The sequence below is a fragment of the Phasianus colchicus genome, chromosome 5 (assembly GCF_987193195.1).
Source record: "Phasianus colchicus chromosome 5, bPhaCol1.hap1.1, whole genome shotgun sequence".
NCBI lineage: Eukaryota > Metazoa > Chordata > Aves > Galliformes > Phasianidae > Phasianus > Phasianus colchicus.
Window position 1 is genome coordinate 105,519 of NC_143440.1, and position 20,930 is coordinate 126,448.

General features: G+C 39.2%; 1 protein-coding gene across 2 annotated transcripts in view; it reads right to left on the reverse strand.

Moving 5' to 3' along the window:
• Positions 1 to 919: 919 nt before the first annotated feature.
• Positions 920 to 20,930, reverse strand: part of SPON1 (spondin 1) — a 232,097-nt gene continuing 212,086 nt past the window's right edge. For both annotated transcript variants that reach the window (XM_090142074.1, XM_090142073.1), the window contains exons 8-16: positions 11,496 to 11,697; positions 11,185 to 11,325; positions 10,741 to 10,816; positions 10,102 to 10,284; positions 9,598 to 9,768; positions 9,327 to 9,494; positions 8,323 to 8,487; positions 5,217 to 5,480; positions 920 to 4,562 (exon numbers count right to left, since the gene is read on the reverse strand). In XM_090142074.1, the coding sequence (XP_089998200.1) occupies positions 4,399 to 4,562; positions 5,217 to 5,480; positions 8,323 to 8,487; positions 9,327 to 9,494; positions 9,598 to 9,768; positions 10,102 to 10,284; positions 10,741 to 10,816; positions 11,185 to 11,325; positions 11,496 to 11,697 (1,534 nt within the window). In that variant the 3' untranslated portion in view covers positions 920 to 4,398. The remainder of the gene's footprint in view (positions 4,563 to 5,216; positions 5,481 to 8,322; positions 8,488 to 9,326; positions 9,495 to 9,597; positions 9,769 to 10,101; positions 10,285 to 10,740; positions 10,817 to 11,184; positions 11,326 to 11,495; positions 11,698 to 20,930) is intronic.

The window sequence follows — 20,930 nt, forward strand, 5'->3', positions numbered from 1 at the left end:
GATTTCTGGTTTTGTGCTTTTAATAGGAGCTAAATCATTCATGGTTGAGTAACTGAAAGAAAAGGTTTGCTTCCCTTTCTATGCAGCCCAGTGCTGCTAGAACAGAGCTGCCCAATCCATAGGCAGCTCTTTGTGAGTGAGCAGTGCTGCCTAGGTGCCTCGTGCTTTGTTGTACCTGTGGACAAATCTGTCTTGAAACAGCTGCTTGGAGATGCTGAGCATTTTTCTGTTGAGAGCAGCTACATTCCAGGGAACTTCTACTGGACTAGAGTGTCTTCAATTGCCAGTAACATTTAACTTGTTATCTGTAAGCAACTACATCTAGTGCCATCTCAGCTTTGTTATGCTTCCAAGTTAGAATAGGGTTTTTCCAGGAAAAGAAACACTGATCACTTTTAGTGCAAGATTCACATATAATTGGATTCCTACAGCATTGGCTCCCAGTTGCTGGGCTTTTCTGTGTAACTGTTAATGAAGTACACACGCTCACTGTGTGCCTAAACAGTCTACTGATATCATGAAGTACAAGTAGAAAGTAAGTTTCACAAAATCTTAAGACTTTTGAAAGCTTATTTTTAACAATTTTTCTATTTGCGTATCGTGTGCTCTTTTAAATAATTTCTCTTTATAAAAAAAAAAAATCAGCATGAGAGTGATAATTTGAATAAAGATGCTAAGCTATCCTGTGATTCTTTAACTACTTACAAACTGCCAATAAAAACATTGTACAAGTAATTTCCAAGTGGAAATAATGACTAGATGTAATAAAATCCAGATAATTCCATGTATCCTGTTGACTTGAACAGGACTAAAACGTAAATAAGAGCCTGGCTTGATTCCCTATGATGATTAGTGTATGGTTGGGTTTTTGGAGTGTACATAATTATTCTTGTGGAACAGAATCACATACAATTGTACATTTCATAGTAAAGATGTCTTTATTCCAAAATAATAAGGTGTTAGCCAGACAGCTACAAAACATCTACACAAGACTTTGGTAAGAAATATTCATGGTAGCCTTTTTGTAATTCCACAGCAAACAATGAAGGAAATCTAAAAATGCAATCAAACAAAATCTTGTTTTAAATGGTATGCTGCACACACAGAGTCCTACTGTACATTTGTTATGCCCCTAACTTTTCTTTTGTATTACATGTAAAGCTTCTACAGTTCGTACATTAGAAAAAAATAACATACACACAATGCTAAAATCTGATAGTTGAGGTCTACAAAAGTGGAGCGATGTCTGTGCTTTCAATTCAGCAGTATTATTCATGAGGTGAAAGTTCTCATTTTTATTGATGATAACCAGTGGCTATTACACTACTAGAAAGTTTACAGTAACAATGCAATACTTCTACATATTGTTTATTAGAGCTTTTTTTTTTCTGAATAGAAAATCAACCTCATTTTTTTGTTCATTTGTTTTCGTTTGTTCTTTTTTTTTTTTTTACAAAATGTAACAAGCTTAAATATTTTTTTTTTATCAAGTTAGAAGAAAGACAAGTAAAGTGTTCCAACAGAAAAACAGTGTGAAAAGATGAACCTAAGCAGGAATGATCACACATTTCTGCCCAAATGCAACCTACGTTGTCATTGCATGGTTTAATGAGGTGGGAAAAACAAAATCCAACATTCGTAACTTTAATGAGCCTAAGAGAAATGACTGGGAATCACACTGAAGAGCCTCCTCACTAGAAGACAGTTATGTCTGTGAAGCATCAAATTGCTAAGAACCGCAGTGAAAGGAAAGCCAGACTGATTTATTTTGTGTGGGCATTTTTGTAAGCATGCTCAGAAAAACACTGCATATTTCCTACATGCCTAAAGGTACATCTGGACTGCACAGCCTTTGGCAAAGGGAATCATTAAGAGATAAAACAGCTCGATGAACCAGAAAAACTATGAAAATAAAGACACCATTAATTTTAATTGATTATTTGCAGAAGCTGGCAAAGTTCTGCAGGATTAGCATGAACAGCTGGTACGGATCCATGAGAAAAAATGCACTCTGTAAAATCATATCATTTTTTTTTCCATTCAAGAGATGCTCTTCTTCTGTTCCCCCACCCCTGGCTCTCACAGGTCCAAGCACACAATCACCACTGTCACAGATCATACAGCTGAAGGCTCTCTTTGTTACCAACCCACCTCAGCTGGCTGGCCTCTCTCAGACTCAGCAGGAGCAGCTCACAGAAGTACTGAATGGCTCTGGTCCGTAGCCTTGCCTGGCTGGGCACCTGGCATTATTTGCTGTAGTCCTTCTCCACAACCATCTGTTTCTCTACCTGAAATGCGCTCGACTGGTCACTGTTTCACAGTCTTTATCACTGCATGGAATTTTGTTTTATTCTGTGGCTGTTAAATGAATAACTGCAAGGTAAGATCATCAATACATTACTTAGGGACACTTCATGCTATAGTGTAATGATAGTGCTATAGGGATATAATTTTTCAGTAGGCACAAGGAGGCAAACTAACGTAAAAAGTATTTATTAAATGAGCCAAGCTGTGCAAAATGTAAAGTGTTTGGTTTTAGCATGAAACCATTTTTTTGTTTTTCTCCTGGTTTGTCTCACTAAGAGCTTGCACCCATTTCATTTAGCAGCATTGGAAGAGGCTAAGCACTGCCCTATTTCCATTATTTCCCCAGCTCTCTCTTAATACCAGGTCTAAGAAAAGCAATAAAATACCTCAAGGGGTGGCATGTGACAGCTGTGGAAGTCCTGAGCAGTCCTTGCAGAGTCCAGTGTTGACTTGCTGATGAAAAGCCCTATGGTGTAATGCAACCTGCCCATCCAGATACAGGGAGGTAATGAGATCCCCAGAGCAGTGGCGGTTAAGTCAAACAGCCTCAGTGGACTGTGGTTCACATCAAATGTGGACACTTACAACCTTGGGTGCCGGGCTCTCAGGATTGTGACAGAGCATTAAAAAAGTAAGTTGTTTAAGGCTGATTTAAAGAGACTGTAACATAAATGCTTCTCCATTCATTTCTCTCAAGTTTCTTTTTTTTTTTTTAATGTTATGTTAGCATCAACAGTCTTTTATTTTCAGTGCATTGTTATTATTTATGTAGAGACATAGGTGTATGCTGCCTTTCCTGGACAAAAAGATAACCTGTCACCTTCATCCCTTATTTTTAACATTAAATTGTTAAACTTACAGAACAGTATTATATTCCAATACAAGTGAATCTCAAAGTCCCACACCTCATTAAGTGCAGGGATAACAGCTAAACTCTTCAGTAGAAGGTATAAAATAGAAAAAGCGATCAGAGTGGTTGGGAGCTAATTTCAGACAGTTTCTTGCTTAAGTGGCCAGGGAAGATGTTTATCCTGGCTAGTGCGTATCAAAGTGGATAATTCTCACAAATGTACTAACTTTTAAACCGTACTAAACTCCAAGTGAAAAGACAGAAATGACACTGCTGTAAGTATGTTCTTGTATCAATTTGTAATTTTTAATTTTGTGTGTGTGTAATTGTTTCATTTCAGCAGTTCCCTTCTTTTTGTTTGCTGTGAGGGATGCAGGAGAACCTAGCTCACCTATTCTCATAAAGCTCTTTCTCTCTTTGCCTGTGATCAACATCCGTCTGAAACTGCATCTAGTCCTGTAGTGTCTCTCAGGGGGAGGTTTTCCCATGACACAGCTGTTGTGACTCGCAGTGTTTGGACCAATTTCTCTTAGTTCTGTACCCATTTTGAGAGAGAGCGGATAGGCATTATGATAGCCACGTGTTCTCTGTGTGTTGTGACCATGTTATGGGCTGACATCATATTGAGCTGCACAGATTATTCAAGTTGTTATTTAAGAAACAAAGACAATTTTGCATGGAACGCAGCATCCACGTGAACAAAAGTATATAGGGTAATTATTTCAACTATCACTTAACCCAATATTGTAAAAAGATAAACATGCACCTTTAATATTATTGAACCAGCATTACTGAAATTTTTCCTTGGCATAGTTGTATAATCACATAGGCACTGCTTTGGATTTTTAAAATCAAATCAAGAGAGAAATCCTCCCACATATGAAACATGTCACATCAACTTAGTTATGTTAATATGCATGCATCCCGTGTCTTTACAAGTAGTATTTCTATATGGCTATTCCATGTCCACAGGTATGTCTGTATTTCAGTTAAATGACTCACAATGACCTACTATTTTTATGCATTAAGGGCTAGCTGGAGCATCAAAGATTTACTCTCAGCATTAATCTGTGAGGAAATATTTATAAAATATATTTCTTGCACCAGCAAGACTAAAAAGCAAACCACACTGCAAAAATGAAAACTAATATACACTTTATATTTTTTTTTGTTTTAAAAACCAAACCAAGGTTGACTTTCCTTTTAGCTCAGAGTGCATCACATGGAAGCCTTCTGTTTTCCTAACAAGGATGAACATTACATGCTCTTAGCTCCTTTTTGTCTTTGCAGCTAGTAAACTGAGTACTTTTGGACCTCTTCTTTACCATCATGTAGCGCTCCTGAATTCCACCTCCACAGAGCGTAGAACATTCTGTCCAAGCGGTCCATGGTTTCAGCCTACAAACTACGGAAAAAAAAAACCTGTCATATGGCTAAGTCTAAAGTGTACTACTGTGCATGTCTGTACAATTGCATCTTCAGAATTTAAGCTAGCATATTGTCTAGTTTATGCAGTGTTTAATTAAGGAACACAAATATACACGAGGTACATTTGACAAACATTGGAAAATGTATTAAAAAAGAAATTTCCCGTCTCCATTATAAAACATAAAAATTGTTAAGTGTCAGACAAGCATGAACCACAAATTAGCAGTGATTCATATGCTGGTAACGTAAGCTATACAAGAATATGCTGCATTTTATTGATTAGAGGCATCCGTGCTTGAGTACTGCCCCTTATTCCAAAAGGAGCAGATTTCTCACAGTAGTCTGAATCTGAATCAAATTACTGAGGTAACTATGTTCAGATCACACGTGATTATTGTGATCACACATGGGCAGATGCAAGCCTTTCTCCACTACACCCTAAGCATCGTACTTTTTTGGTCACAATCAAACACTGAAACAGCTGTACTTTATTTTGTTGCTAAAACTTTCCCTTGACTGTAACACTGGAAAAAGTTACCAGAGGATTAAGAGGAGCTGCTCACAAATTCTTCCCAGTTATATCCCAATTAAAGTCAGATGTGAGCATGCTAATCGATGGTTTCACACTCACCTGGATATTGCTCATTATCAATATTTTTTTTTGCTTGTTCGCTTCTTCTTTTCTCCCGGGCCTCTTTCCAGCGCCTTTTTTCCATACCTGGACCTCTCAGGCATTTCCTCACTCGACATTTTGTACGTTGGACAGTTTCTGGGCATGCTGTTCCTCCAAATTGTGGTTCTATTTTTATCATTCTTGTTCTGATCATGTGGCCCTTTCCACATGAGGTGTTGCATTCAGACCACTGGGACCACTCTGTTAGCTCACAGTCAATGGCTGCAAAGAATGAGAACTATTACACGGAGTCTGTGTTGTCTGGCAACCTAAGCATAAGGCCAAAAAGAAACATACAAACGTGCCCAGTGAGTATCTGCATCCTAAATACACAAATGAGAATTAAACCTCCACTTCTCCAGCAGATTTTGTGAGGCTGCATGTTAAAATGGTCTGAATTCATTTCTAGCAAAAATACTATTTGACACTTCCCTCCAGTTTCTTTTTCTAGAGCAGGGCTGGCAGATTGCTTTCCTAACAACAAATGTAAATAATTTCCCTGTGCCTTCTTCAATTTTTCATTCTATACATTATATTAAAAGACGTTAAAAATCAAGTTATATTTACAAACAGTCTGATACCTGAAACCTAAGCCTTGCTTTAACTGGCAGATGTACAGCTTTAAGCAGTCCATTTTGAGGCCCTGCATAAAACAGAAGAAAAACAAAACAAGAAAAACCTAAAAGGAGCTTTTTTTTTTAAAGCACAAAGGAAAGAAAGTAACTTCTGTATTTTTTTTTTGCTGCAGAGAGGGCCTGGGTGCCCTGGTGGATGACAGGTGGCCATGAGCCAGCAGTGTGCCCTTGTGGCCAAGAAGGCCAACGGCATGCTGGGGTGCATTAAAAAGAGCGTGGCCAGCAGGTCGAGGGAGGTGATCCTGCCCCTCTACTCTGCCCTGGTAAGGCCTCATCTGGAGTACTGTGTCCAGTTCTGGGCTCCCCAGTACAAAAAAGACAGGGATCTCTTGGAAAGAGTCCAGCAGAGGGCCACAAAGATGGTGAAGGGCCTGGAGCATCTCCCTGTGAGGAAAGGCTGAGGGAGCTGGGCCTGTTTAGCCTTGAGAAGAGAAGGCTGAGAGGAGACCTGATCCAGGTTTATACATGTCGTTGGTGTGGGGGGCAGAGTGGCGAGGCCAGACTCTTTTCAGCAGTGTGTGGAGAAAGGACAAGGGGAAATGGCCAGAAACTGCAGCATAGGAAGTTCCGCACCAATGTACGCAAGAACTTCTTTAGGTGAGGTGACGGAGCACTGGAACAGGCTGCCCAGGGAGGTGGTGGAGTCTCCTTCTCTGGAGATATTCAGGACCTGCCTGGACACCTACCTGTGTGACCTGGTGTAGGGAACCTGCTTTGGCAGGGGGTTGGACTCGATCTCTGGAGGTCCCTTCCAACCCCTACGATTCTGTGAAAGGCTGCTAGTATCATTAAGTCTGTGTCTTAGAATTTTTCATCTTTTCAGTACTCCCTAAAGCCTCACACCCTAGTAAATAATAACCAAAATGATATTTCACATTATTTAATAAAAGCTGAATTAACAAACTGCAATAGAAAAGCCTTTTCTAGCCAATAAGTTCCATGAAAAATAATCTAGTTAGATATAAAGCCTCAGAAACCAGCTGGCAACATGGCACTAAAAGCAATCAGATCTTGTTCACTTTGCAAAGACTTAGGCTATTGCTCTTAACAAAGACAGCAAAGCAACCAGAAGTCTACACCACCCAAGAAGGGTGAGGTTTTAGTCGAGTAAAGTTGAAAACTAAAATGCTGCTGCCTCCACACCATGCGCTGGCCTATGTGACATTCCTGGATTGTGAAGGAATGTAGATTAATAGAAAGGGTACAGTACAGGTCAGAGCTATATCAAAGACAGAGACTTTTTCTTGTTCATTTTATGGACCAAAAGAATCTCGTGAGTGATGCTAAACTTTTATTTCCTTTCTTCCTCACAAGGGCACATTTTGCATTTGAGTACAAAATAGGACATACTTATAATTCGTTCTGACTTGTTTGCTATTAGGAAGTGCACAGAACGTTGCCTGAAGTTATGGTATTATGTTAACTATGGAATAACCATATACCTAAAGCAATGCTCATCACCATAAGACTAAGTAAGGCAAGATGAGGACATAGTCATAATCTAGCTCTCAATAGCCAAAAGTACACAATAAGAAATAAAATGCCCCTGTGGATGGATTTCGGAGTAATACAGATGGAGAGCAAGAGAATATCATACCGTTTCCTTACAGAGTTCAAGGAGGCAATGACTGCTCTTACCAACTGCTGACCCATCCTCTACAGAATCTGAAAGCAGTTTATACAGCATTTCAGGTTTCAGAGTGCTTTCCCACAGCTAGACAAGTATTCCAGATGTGGCCTCACTAGGGCAGAGTAGGGGAGTGTGATCACCTCCCTCACCTGCTGGCCATACTCTTTTTAATACACTTTAGGATACCACCGACTTTCTTGGCCACAAGGACATGCTGCTAGCTCATGGCCAGCCTGCAGTACACCAGGATGCTGAAGTCCTTCTCTGCAGAGCTCCTCTCCAACAGGTCAGCCCCTAGCCTGTGCTGATGCATGCAGTTATTCCTACCCAAGTGCAGGACTCTACACTTGCTCTTGTTAAACCTGCTCAACTATCCAGTCTGTCCAGGTCTCAGTGAGTGGCAGCACAGCCTTCTGGAGTCAAACACTCCTCCCAGCTTTGTATCATCAGCAAACTTGCTGAGATTGGACTCTATCCCATAATCCACGTAAGCAATGAAGACACTGAACAAGACCTGACCCAGCACCAACCCCTGGGGAACACCACTATGTACAGGCCTCCAAGGAGGCTGTGCCGCTGATCACAACTCTCAGAGCTCTGCCAGTCACCCACTTCTCAATCAGCCTCACTGTCCACTCATCTATCTTGTACTCTCTAGGCTTCATTATAAGGAATATTAAATAAGTTACAATATTAAAGGAAAAATGTGAACAAATATTACAAATAGCAATAGACTTTTGACCCAAGACTACCACACACAAAATTGGTTTCCCCCTTCCCCAAAGGTTTCCACACTTACGGCATTCAGGCAGCATGCATTTCTCTGCTTGCTCCAGTTCCTCATTGCAGTCTCCAAGCTCAGCCGCAGATTTCAGCATCCTCTGCCGGGTTCGCATTCCCTTCCCACATGTTACGCTGCAGTCGCTCCATTCAGACCATGGGGATAGAAGGCAGGGAATAGTATCTAATATGAATATAAAAAGGTGATGAGTACTTGTTATATGTAATCTACAAAAGTATGCACTTTGAAAATAACACAGGTGGAAAACATACTTCTATCTGCCTTCCACCACCTATACTTCATTGTCACTTTGGACAAAATGAGTCACAAGCAGAATGATACTTCTACAGAAGCTCAGGGAAAAAAAAAAAAAAAGAGGCTTGCTTGGTTTTAATACCTTTTCTTTACTATGTTTTTCTATATCTATCTTATTCATCTCTGTACAGTCTCAATATTATCAGAGGATAAACAGCAAGAATGTATGTTTCAATAATAATTCCTGTAGAAAACGTGTATTGTTCTTGTACCCAGAACAGGAAGTCATACTGACCTAATGTGAGATGGGATATTTACCTTCCACATTTAACTTAATTTCATTTTGTCATTGTTGAAAATCTTAACATTTCTTTAAAAAAAAATCCACAAAACTAACAGAATATTTAGAGGTAGGATAAGGATGAGGCTGACTGGTTGAACAAAAGGTGCAACTCAATTCCTGGACTGCTCACAGGCAAAAGAAAAGGGCATGGTATCATTCTTGACTTATTATTAAATACACCTCATATCCCATAAAATTAGAGTATGGCTTGTGAGTAGCACACCACTGAATACATTTTACCTATACTTAGGTTCTGTTGGTGAAAGTGGTTCATAGTGCACTTTCCTTAAGGGATCCAATCCTCAGGAGGACCAGAAAAAGCAATGCTGCTTGTGCTTGGGCTATGTTCTGTGGTGTGATGGAGCAGCACATCAGAAATGATATCTCTCTCTGTAGCAGAGGAGATGAATTCACAGACACTTACGGCATTCAGGCATCATGCATTTCTCTGCCTCTGTAGTTTCTGCCTTGCACATGGATCCATCAGCAGGAGTCATCTTGATCATTCTGTGTCGTCTTTTCATTCCCATGCCACAGCTAGCACTGCATTCATCCCACTCTCCCCATTCGGTGACAAGGCAGCTGCTAGGGGCTACACAAAACAGAAGATCCTTCAGTAATAGGGCTCATATGAAAAAATGTATCAGGCAGTTCTTCTATTAACTGGATTTTACAAAGCTAAATGAAATACTTACAACATTCCTCATTTACAATACATTTCTCAGTTTCTTCAGTAGGCACTTTGCACATAGAACCATCTTCTGGGAATTGTTTTACATATCTCTCTCTAGATCGCGTTCCCATTCCACAGGAAACACTACAGGGGGACCATGTAATCCAGTCAGACATCATGCAAGTGGAACCATCTAAAATACAGAGGACCATTTCAATTGCTAATATTTACATGATCACCTGCCCACCCACCAATAAATCTACAGCTGTCCATTTATATGCAGAGTCACTTTAATGTTGCCTCTCACATCCTATCTTCTCTGTTGCTTACTTTACTCCTTTCCTTTACACTTCTGTGTACTCCATGCACCCACTCAGCTAAACTGCAGAGTTCATCACAGACCATTTGAAATTGTATTCTTCTGCAGTTGTTCTTATTTTTGCTAAAACCCAGATCATACAGCAGAATTTTAAAAGAAAAGAGTGGCCCTATGCATTGTTCTTCTGTACCCTTTCCTCTTGATTACCTTCATCACTGCAGCCTGGACCCATGCATGGCTGAAAATCTTGAGTATCAGGACAGGGCACACTGAGGTCCAGCTGAGCTTTAAGCATTCTCTGCCTCATCCTCTTGCCCTTCTCACAGGTAGAGGAGCTGCAGGCTGACCAGGGGGACCAATTTGAATATATGCAGGTCTCAGGGGTATCATCTAAAAACAAAAAAAGGCAGTAAACATTAACAGTACATTATCTTCTGTCCGCTTCTCTTTAAACTTGGCTAGGAATTACTTTAGATGTTAAGGTGAAATGTTATTTCTTTCTGCACTCTAAACCACTTCATTTTAACTCAAAAACCTGACAAATTTGATTTGAAAAACAAAAGAAAAAACCCAACACCACTTTACGTTGAACCCCCTAAAGGTTATCTTTTATTGCTTTTATTGTTATTGTCATCTGCCAGCTACACATGCAATGTATTTCCTCTATAAGTGGAGGCTAATAGCACATACATACTAGAAAGGATGAAAAACTAAGTCACTTTCTGACTAATAAGTGCGAATAAGTGGAACTTATTTCTGCTCCTAAGTTAGTTTCTTACTATATCTAGAAATAACAGTGGAGAACAGAACAAAGTATAGTCCAGCAGAAACTAATTCAGAAAGTACCTTCTTCTTTTTCTTCTGGTGCTAGATCTGCCACAATATCATCTATGTTATCAGGTACGATGTTGCACTGCTCCCCCTATAAACAAAGAAATGATCGTGGAGGTTGATGTAAGAATCTGTATGTGTAGAGGGGTTGAGACAGTGCACTGAGAGGCACTGCTGGAGCTACAGCAGCAACAAGAGAAAACACTGAATAACTCATTAGATCATGTTTTTTTCTCTTCTATTAAAAAAAAAAATCTGCAACTAAGCAGATTCAGTAATTATTGGAAGTTAGACAAAGAGTATCTCAAGATAATTTAAAATGCAAAAACAATATTTTCTACCATTATATTTATTGGAGGTAGATTAGGGAGCAGAGATCTGGTGGCAGGAAGAAGAAAAAATTTTGTCTTAGAGATTGTGGTTTTCGCTTCCTTGAGGATTTTATGTATAAAATTGTACCTTGCGTGCAATTCTTTCAATGACAACTCTGGCTACCAGTTTGATAGATCCTCCTTCTGGATCATAAAATGGACTTTGAGGGTGATCTAAGCTTGTAAGCGGTCTGATCTTCTCTTGAGGAACTGTAGGTTTGTTAGGAGACTGCGGTCAGAAGAAAGAAAACAAAATATGGTTAAGAACAAAATGAGCAAAGTAGTATACAGGCACATGATCCACATGACTGCGGATTAAATAACTTCCATTCTTCACTGACTTCAGGTAAATTCAGGCAAATAAATTTAGGTGAAATGCATTGCAAGTCAACCAAATACCTCATAGGTAACACCACTGTCCGTGCCGGCATCCCAGGGGATTAAATCCTGCACAACTTTCTGAACCCAGCCGCAGTCCTTGGTGCAGAGGTCCTCAGCAGAAAGGCCCACGTTCCAGTCAGGACTGGGCCCCAGCATGGTGAGGAAGGACATCAGGTGCCGGTGGCGATCAACAGAAAACTCAGCAGAGGGAGCAGCTCTCCTGCAAATTGAGCGCACAAAGGTTTTTAGCAACTGCACTCAATTTTTTTGTTAGAGGGCAAGGAAACTGATGCTTCATAACGTGAAACACTGGCGTGACACTGCGCAGAGGTGAGAAGCAGGACACTTATGAAAAACACAGAGTGGAGGAGGAAAAAAAAAAAAAAAAAAGCAGGGCATCATGTTGAGATTTTGGTTGCTGGGATGGTTCTGACTAGCCTCCCCCTGCCTCTCCCCCCCCAAAAAAAAAGAAAAAAAGAAAAAAAGAAAAAGAATAAAAAGAATACAAATTCCAATGTCCAAAAGTGCTTGGAAATGTATGTGTGTGTATGAAAAGGCACTGATCAGTGCCATTTTAGTACTCATGTGAGAGTAAGTGAGAGATTGATAGCTGCTGCCAGTCCCAGAGAGTTCAGCCAAGACTTAGGCAGGTCCCTGCCAGGGTGTGTGAAAGCATCGCTATTCATCTGGCCTTTGTCAGCCGTTCTCTTGGGAAGAACTGATGCTGCAACATGCAGTGTTCTGCCATGCTGAGGAGCAACTACCACATTCCTACGCACAGGGAAACTGTAGGTTTCTGTTTAACAGCTGAAAAGCTGGAACTCTTAGTGGCATCTTTCCCATGAACAACAATGAATGCTGACGTATTTAATATACGATTTTGGCAATCTTGTACTACCAAACATTTGCCTGATGTCATTGCAAGTTTTCTTCAGTTACAGGACTTGGATTGATAAAGCCAGGTTTTTTTTTTTTTCCTTTTTTCCAGTGTTATGCCAAAAAATACTGCTTTTTAGATACTTTTCGAGCATCTAAAGTTCACAGATTCTTTATATACATTTTTTATATACATTTGCTGTTTTTCTTTTACTGTGTTACTTGTCTCTTTGGATAGGGTACCTGCATGTACATAATGCACATACGCTGTTCTCCTGCCCCAAGGAGTTTGTTTTTATTATAAATGCTTGCCTCACTGTCAAAATGGGGCGTTTTGTTTTTCATTTGTGCATTTATTCTGTCTCATACTGCTCTCAGTACATTAAAGCAAAGAAATAAACAAACGAAACCCAACAGCCCAAGGACAGTGTTCCTCAATAGTTCTCCTGCAGTTTCAAATGTCCAAGTTAGCGTACCCAGTTCCCTTCCCAGAGAGAAGTTGCATAAGAAGGCACCTCTGTTCTGGGGTCTTCAGGAATTGTTTCTTACTGTGTAAAATGCCTTATATTGAATTGAAGACACTGAGTAGAAGAGTTTCTAAGTGTTTGATGGCATTAATTCTCCCTTTCCCAGAAGGAGATGCAAACAACTCTTTTTCCCCCATGACAGACTGAAATCTGATTTCAATGGAAAAATTTCTCTACAGTAAAGTAATAAAATAATGAATGAAGGTATCAAATGCTCTCTTAGTCAGTACAGTATTCTGATATATTTGTCAAGTACATAGTGATTGTTCTTTAAAAATCTACTTAACTACATGACTTAGTAGCTTAATGGGGTTCAAAGAGTTTCTGAAAGGACACAGAAAGAGTCTAAACCATACACAAATAACAGTGAATAATTAAATAAATGCCTATGTGTATGCCTGATCTCAAGGTTAGAAATACGTCTGAACACAGGACAGACACCCAGATCAGCTGTTTCAGAGGAAAAGCCAGAGCAGCGTCCTGACATTACATCTCACTGCACTATGCAGATGTGCTCTCTGCAAAACAGGAGAGGCAGACACTCCTACAGGTTGAAGACAAAAGATCAGAAATCACAGGAAGCCTACTTCAGACACATTGTAATGAACATCCTTCATCGCTTGCTATCCCTGCATTGGGCATGGTACAATTAAGTCTCCAAATGCTTTCTTAGGAAAGTAAATATTAATTATGCTATTAATATAATTAAACACTGTGTGTTTAAGTCTAATTGTCAATTCAATATTTTGAAACTGGGTAAAGTGTAAAACACTTCATAGGAGATGCTCTGCCTACAAGACTTGGCATGCATTACATCACATCAGCAATCCTGAGCCTCCCGTAACTCTTCAGCTTCAAGCACTGTGCAAAAACTGGTTCCTTCTTTAGGACAGCTTGGGTCAGAGCCATTTTACAGTACTTTATCCCATGATTGCTCAGCACAGAAAGGTAGAAATTGCTAGAGGATGCACAGAGGCCAGTTTTCTCTTTATTCTTCTACCACTCATGTGCAGGTGTGCACATGCTGTCTGCAATGCAACATAACATTGTAGGTGGAACATAAAAACTGTTTTGATAGGCAGGCTTGAAAAGCATTATCATAAAATAACCTTGTTGGGCTTCCTACTTCATTCTAGCAACTACTTTCTGCATGGATACTTGTAAACAGTGTACCTCGCATTTGAACCAGACCTGTACAACATCGGCATGTGTGATTTGCAGCCCTTCTTGAATTGCTCTAATTAAAGAAGGGAAACGGGCTGTCCTAAGGTGCAGTCAAATTTTAAGAAAGTTGTCATCTGTGCCAAGTTGTGCATTTGACAGCGTCCACAAGAATTCAACTGAGTTGAATTTGCTGTAACAGACAAATATGTCACTTTTCCCCACACATGTACATGCATAAAAACAGAGGTGACTATGAGTTGCACAGCAAATTCTAAACATCTAGGTAAGCTCGAGGTGACAACCCTCAGAGCCCCACAGGGCTGGGATTGCTGCTTTTATTGCTTGAAGCTGGCGGTACTTTTCCACTGTGAGCCTGATCAGCCTGCTGACAATTCCTGTCACATAACACAGAGTGAAGCAAAGTTCTAGAGAGTGTCCTGCATCCTAATTTTTTTTTTCCCATTTTTTTTTAATTTTTTATTTTGCTTTCTCTTTGTTAACATGATTTGGATCCCCAGCTATAGGGATGACACAAACAGCATCACAAGAAGATGCTCCTTTCCTTTTTTTTTAAAAGGTTAAAAGGGCACAAACACGACTTTGCTTTGTTTTCCCTAAGTGAAAAATCTAGTTGCTGATGCTATCGCTGCCGGGAGCTGAGGGGTTAAGAAGGTCTTTGACAATGCAGTGGAAAACTCAACTTGCTGCAAGACATATTTTTGAGTGTTGAATCAATACTGATGTGTTCTACTGCCCTCCCTGTAAAACATAACAGAGCACAGCTAAGGAAGATTATAGAGAGTGAGCGGACAGGAATAGCGAAAGGAATATTTTGCGGAATAAAACTTCGAGGCTATTCCTGGTTTACTGTTTGATTTGCATACAAAGGAAAAATATAAAAAGACAGCCAAAGCGCACACACTCTGTCTCCATAACACTAAGCAGCTCAACAAATAAGACCACCTACAGGGCTGACTTTGTACCATCACAGCCGGTTTTTACTACTGGCTGCCCTACATACACACAGGAGGAGCCCGTCCCCACCTGGGCTCTGCTGAAGGTGACCCCTGGAGTGCTGTGTGCCCACACACTGCAGTGATGGGCCAGCTCCAGGCAGCGCTGGCAACAGGGCACCTGGTGGCCTGAGCCTGGTGAGCAGCACAGTGACGGAGGAGTTCGGCCTGCCTCTAGTCCCAGGTACACGTTGGGAAAGTAAACTACAGTGCAAAGAACAGTCAACAGATTTGATTGACATTCCTACAAAAAGGTTGAAACACGTCTTAATGCCAAGCTGTTATTGTCTCTGAGTGCCACATCAGAGGCAGTGACAGTAAGAGTCTATTTTGTTTTGAGAAGAGTAAAGAAACCTGTCACAAATTCTCAGCCATGTGTCTTTTTGCTTTGGAAAAAAAAAAAAACAGAAACCAAAAACACTCTCTTGCTTTGCTACGCATCAGCTCTTAAAATGAAAATAGTACCCATAACCAGCTAAAGAACATGGACATACACAACTGAGTAAAGGATTACCTCATTACCAGTGACATTAAAGCCACTAATCAGAACAAACGCTGCTGTAAAATAGCATTAGTCAGGGCATTTTTAAAGCATTACAAAAGCAAGGGACTTCGCACAGCAGGTTCTTTCAGCTTTTTCATATTGTCAGCTAGAAGTACCTTGAATGCTATTTTAGGTAATAATGATATCTTATTCATTAACATGCCATATATTTACTTTAAGACCTTCAGCATGGTTCTAGCATATAAGAAATGTGACCAGGCTTTTGTCACTAGAAAATAAAGCTCTCAGATATCTCAAGTTAGGCCTGTAGTTTCTGAAAAGCTGCCTTACAGCAAATAGATCCTTTCTGACCACAATGCCTATGAGGCTAGTTACTAGAATATCTGCAAAATGTGGATATGCCTTCAACTTACCTTCAAAGATTTTAAAATATTCTCATGCATTTCAACACCATCTATTTTGCAAGTGTCAGGAGCTCAGAATTTTCCCCCCGGTCCTGTGTAACCCCTGAAGATGACCAGAATCTTTCCACCTTCATTAATACAACACACATTTCATATCATCCAGCGTATACAAAAGGCATGTATATGACTTTTGGTGTCTGAAAATGAGGATTAGGGTAAATCACATTCCTAGCAATGAAAAGAAATAGTGATTCAAAAATTTAAATTCTGCATATAGATTCTAATAATAATATATGTATATATGTATATATAAAGATATATAAATGTAGATTTAACTGATAAACTCTTGCCGTTATTTGGAGAGTACTTACGCAGGAGGAAGATCATAGGGTTACTAAGTAGACATGTAATTGTGTGAAAATAACGCATACAGGATTACTCACAAAGTTATAAAGTGAAATGATTTTGGCTTAAGCAAAGACAAGAAGTGGCTGGAAAAAAACATTAAAATAGTAACTATTAATGGAAGGGATGCATAAGAAAAACAAGAGCAAAGATAGAATGGAATGAGTAAGTTTGTTCTAATTGAATATTGCAAATCTGTGTAAAGTTCTTTGTAGTGATTGTTCTTAGCTGAGAAGCCTTTGCATGTCTTAATACCCAACTTTTTTCTTGGCTAGTGACATTTGAATTTTAAATAGAAAGAAAATGGTAAGTGATAGAAAATGAAACTGCCATATGTGGTTGCTCTGACAAAAAAAAGATGGAAAGGTTGTTTTTTTTTCCTTTTCCAACAAACACATATGTTCTCCCTTACTTTTTTGAGACTAAATTATGAATTTCTTAATGTGGGAGTCAGCCCATCTGCCAAACAATGAAGCTTTCCTGACTCTCTATAGTACACGTAACAGTTAAAGCATTCATTCATTTTATAAGCATGATTTCACTTTTTGATTAGGATTTAGTTGACATCTAATCAACGTATACAACTGTGAAGACTTAGGTAAATTGTAGTACTTGACAACAGCATACGACTGTGTGCTGGAAGAGTTAGAAACTTATGGAGGACTGTGTCAGCCTTGTGATTCTGGCATGCAACCCAGAAATCAGGTGAACTTGTTTTCTGTTAAAAATAAGAGGCTCTGCTGTTCATTTAAATGGAGCTCTGCAAATCCATTAAAATAGGATAATCCAGCTGCACATACGACATTGAGACTACTCCATCTTGTTAAGTTCCTAAGATGTTAATACAGTGGAAATTCGTATGGTTAAGATCTTTGTCTTAATTATCCAAACGTAAAATGTACTTTGAGCTCAACTGGATTCAATTTCAAATGTAGATGAAAGATCAAACCTGGTAAACGTGCCAGTTATTCTGTATGGGTTTTTAAATTGTGTTTTCTCTGGGTCTTACTTCAAATATTTCTTTTGGTTTGGGTGAAACAAATATTTCTGCTTTCTGGATAAAATTTGTCATTTACTTTCTGGAGGAAGGATGTGCTGCAGAAGGGGATGGTGTACCACAGGAAACTTTTGGACATAAAGCGCAGGAATTCACCCATTAGTCAAATGGGAAGCTGGAGCACATAGAATTGTTTTGCAACTCCAGAGTGGTTTATGTATTTGCCTTCATGTTATCAGAAGATGCAATAACTGACTTTTTCCCTATCTGTATTTTATTTGCAGATGAGATCGTCCTTTATGCCTTGCTATCTATATGCCTTCTGATTAGACTCAGTTAGAATTCTTCTATTTTTGATGATACTGAACTTCACTGGATTCATCCCAGCTATCTATAAAATCATAGAAGGAGAAAATAGCTGAGCTAGACACACCATCGTGTTGCCATAGAAACAGGAAATGATGTCTGGCTTTCTCATGCCTCTGATCTTGTACACAAAATCCCCAAACTTTGAGAATGTTTCTTAGCAATGTGCTGTCATGTTGTGGAAGAAAATTTCATTTAAGTCTGGACTGGCAGATACGGGCTTGTACCCCCACCTTAGGCTAGACAGGGCAACATGACAGTGGGAGATAACAAGATAGGGATTTGTGGAAAAAAGAATAGATTTTCAAAATAAAAGGTAAAGACACACACAGTAGGGACACTACAGAAATGAAAGTTGCCATGAAAGAATCAAAATGTATACTTTCTAAATCATGGCATTTGGAGACTGGGGAGAAGCAACAGAAATCTTTGCATCACATGCTATTCCCAGAGCACATCACTAAGCTACTTAAGTTACCATGACTTTGAGCTGCCAGGTGCAAATAGTACAACCACGCTAGGGAAAGATTACATCTAAAAAGCACACAGCTACACAACGTGATGTGGCTTTTTTGTTTTATGGTTTTCTTTCTTTGCAGCAGGACATACAATAGCATCCCTAGAAAGCATGCAAGAACATTATAAGCTACTATCACAGCTTATAACTAACTGGATCATTTTTTAAGTCTAAAATGATAAACTTTAATTATTAAAATTGCACTCCTGTTCATTTGTGAGCAGTTCAGCAAGAAACCTGAAATTTTTAAAGATGAAGCTTTTTCATTTTCTCCATATAACAAATATTCTGCTAGAAAGCATTTTTCCATGTAGGATTATGACAAGAGATCTCATCAAATAAACTGAATTCATAAATCTGAAAAAGATACTTTAATTGACACATCTGAACTTATTCTGTAGATAACCTATTTTTCCCCTAACAAAAGACTTCCTCCTGCCTTTATTGCATTTCCCACTAAACTTCTACTTTAAGAAGCTTGTTTCTAAAAAAATAGGTTGTACTCAGAATAGTTCTGTGATCCTTAGTTTTAAGACTTCAAGAGAATTTTTTCACTTGTCATTAATAGAAGAAAGAGGTCACGCTGTAGGATGACTAAAGAAAGAGTGTTTCATCATCTACATCTGTCTGTGCAATATATAAACCTCAGGTACAGATGGTTCATACATGGTATTTTCTTCTACCTCTTCTTGCTGTTCGCCAGTATATCTCACATTTCACTACTGTAGGTTGTTCTGTGTTCCAAAAGGCCTCACTCCAAAAACATTTCTCCCATCAGTCTGAGTGAGCTCTGCACTCAGTTTTGCTTTCACTGCCTCTGTCTTTCGCCGTGTCTTTCTCAAACTTTTGTTCATACACTTATGCTTTCTATGGCCTCTCAAATAAGGTCAGTTTCTGAAGAAATAATGAGCTACCAGACATCAACAAGCAACTGTGGCAATACTGAGATCTTTATACTTCATTAAACATGGTCAGATGTGAGTTTTTCAACTCATTGATTATTGTTTTTCCAAAACATGGCAATACAAGATTTTTATAGTTATCAAACTATTAAAACGTTTTATATCTAAGCACAACGCTGTATTTTGCTCCAGTTTGGCTTGGAAATTTCAATCTGAATGCTTAAAATACAGTGAAATTAAACGAACAGAAAAGAAGGCATAGTAATAAGTATCATACAAGGTGAACTATAGTTGATATGTAACATTTTGCACATTTTATGCTTGCCAAATGTGAAACCATTTGTCAAAATCACTCAGACAATCAGGTGACAGAACATGCAACCTTCCTCCAGTCAGGCAAACACTGAAATAACTCACTACTGTTCTGTGCCTGCACTGAGCTGTAACGTGTTAACGATACACTGTGCAACATCACCCTGTAGAAGCTGGGATGGACACATCCTGAGGTATTTTCCTTGAGATCGGGATTTCCCAGTGCCTTACCTACCTCTGGCTGACCTCCCGGAGTGCCCTCAGAGGGCAGACCTCACTTCTGGCCCACAGCTTTCCCTTGCACTCCTACTGTGCTGCAGCCACGGTCCCCAAGCAGCCTCCTGTCCCCAAAACATGGCAGTCTCTCAGCACCGTCTCATTCCGTAGATCTGCTCCTGCTGCAGAATACTTCTTATGAATGTAGATAGCTTAGGCAGCTCTTCATTATGAAAACTGTGCATGGCTATAAATGAATAGGCTACAGAGATTGTGATGATCTCACCACAGAATTAAGGTAGAGTTTTAAATTTAGATGAGACATACCTCACACACACACACAGTCTTTTAAAAATATTCCCGAAGTGCCTACTTAAGGCAAAATACAAGCCACACTACACAATATCACAATTATTCTCATAGAAGTGTATCTCTACTTGAAAAGAGATGCTTAGGGATTTAAGAAGTACTTCCAAGCATCTCAAAATTTAAATCAACTCATCTGTCAAGAGAGAAGCACATCATAATTCTTCAGCAAAAAAAAACCCTCTTTTTGGATAACATAGATCCAGCGATATGTCAAATATAACCACATTTCACTCATCTCACTTCATTATAATGGCAAGTCACCAAGAATAAATTTGTAACTGAGACAGTTTATCAGCCTGTGCCTTGTTCCAATTCTTCATGTTCTAGCTACTAGCAATTTTATATCCTTTTATTTTTTGAGTTGTTCATGACGACTTGTTATGAATGAGACAGTTAGGCTTGTACAAATTTAATTACTTCTTGGCTGGAAGTTTGATTTTCCTGGATGCTGCAGTTATTGCATTGAAAAATCACGTTATTGTGACTTCAGTGCACTTCAGGTACAGAACCGTCTCTGTTACAATGACAGTAACAGGGTTGGCTTTTATGGCAGACTGCTTAACCACATGCTGTTCAAGTAATGATCTTACTACTATGGTCAAAGATCTGTCAATACTATGAGCTATTAGCAGCAGTCACAACTTAAGCTATTTCTGCCAACAACCCCCACCCCCAAAAAAATCTTTATATTGGTCATTAAAGTTGGCTTTAGAACACAATTTTACATTGTCCGAGTATGATAATTACTTAGGTTTCTGTTTTAATCAGTTGCTCTATTTGAACTGTTCATACTATCCACTTCACTATATGGAGAGAGATTGTACCCTCACAAATCATACTGATGTCACTACTTATATGAGGAAAGTCAGAAGTGTCATCT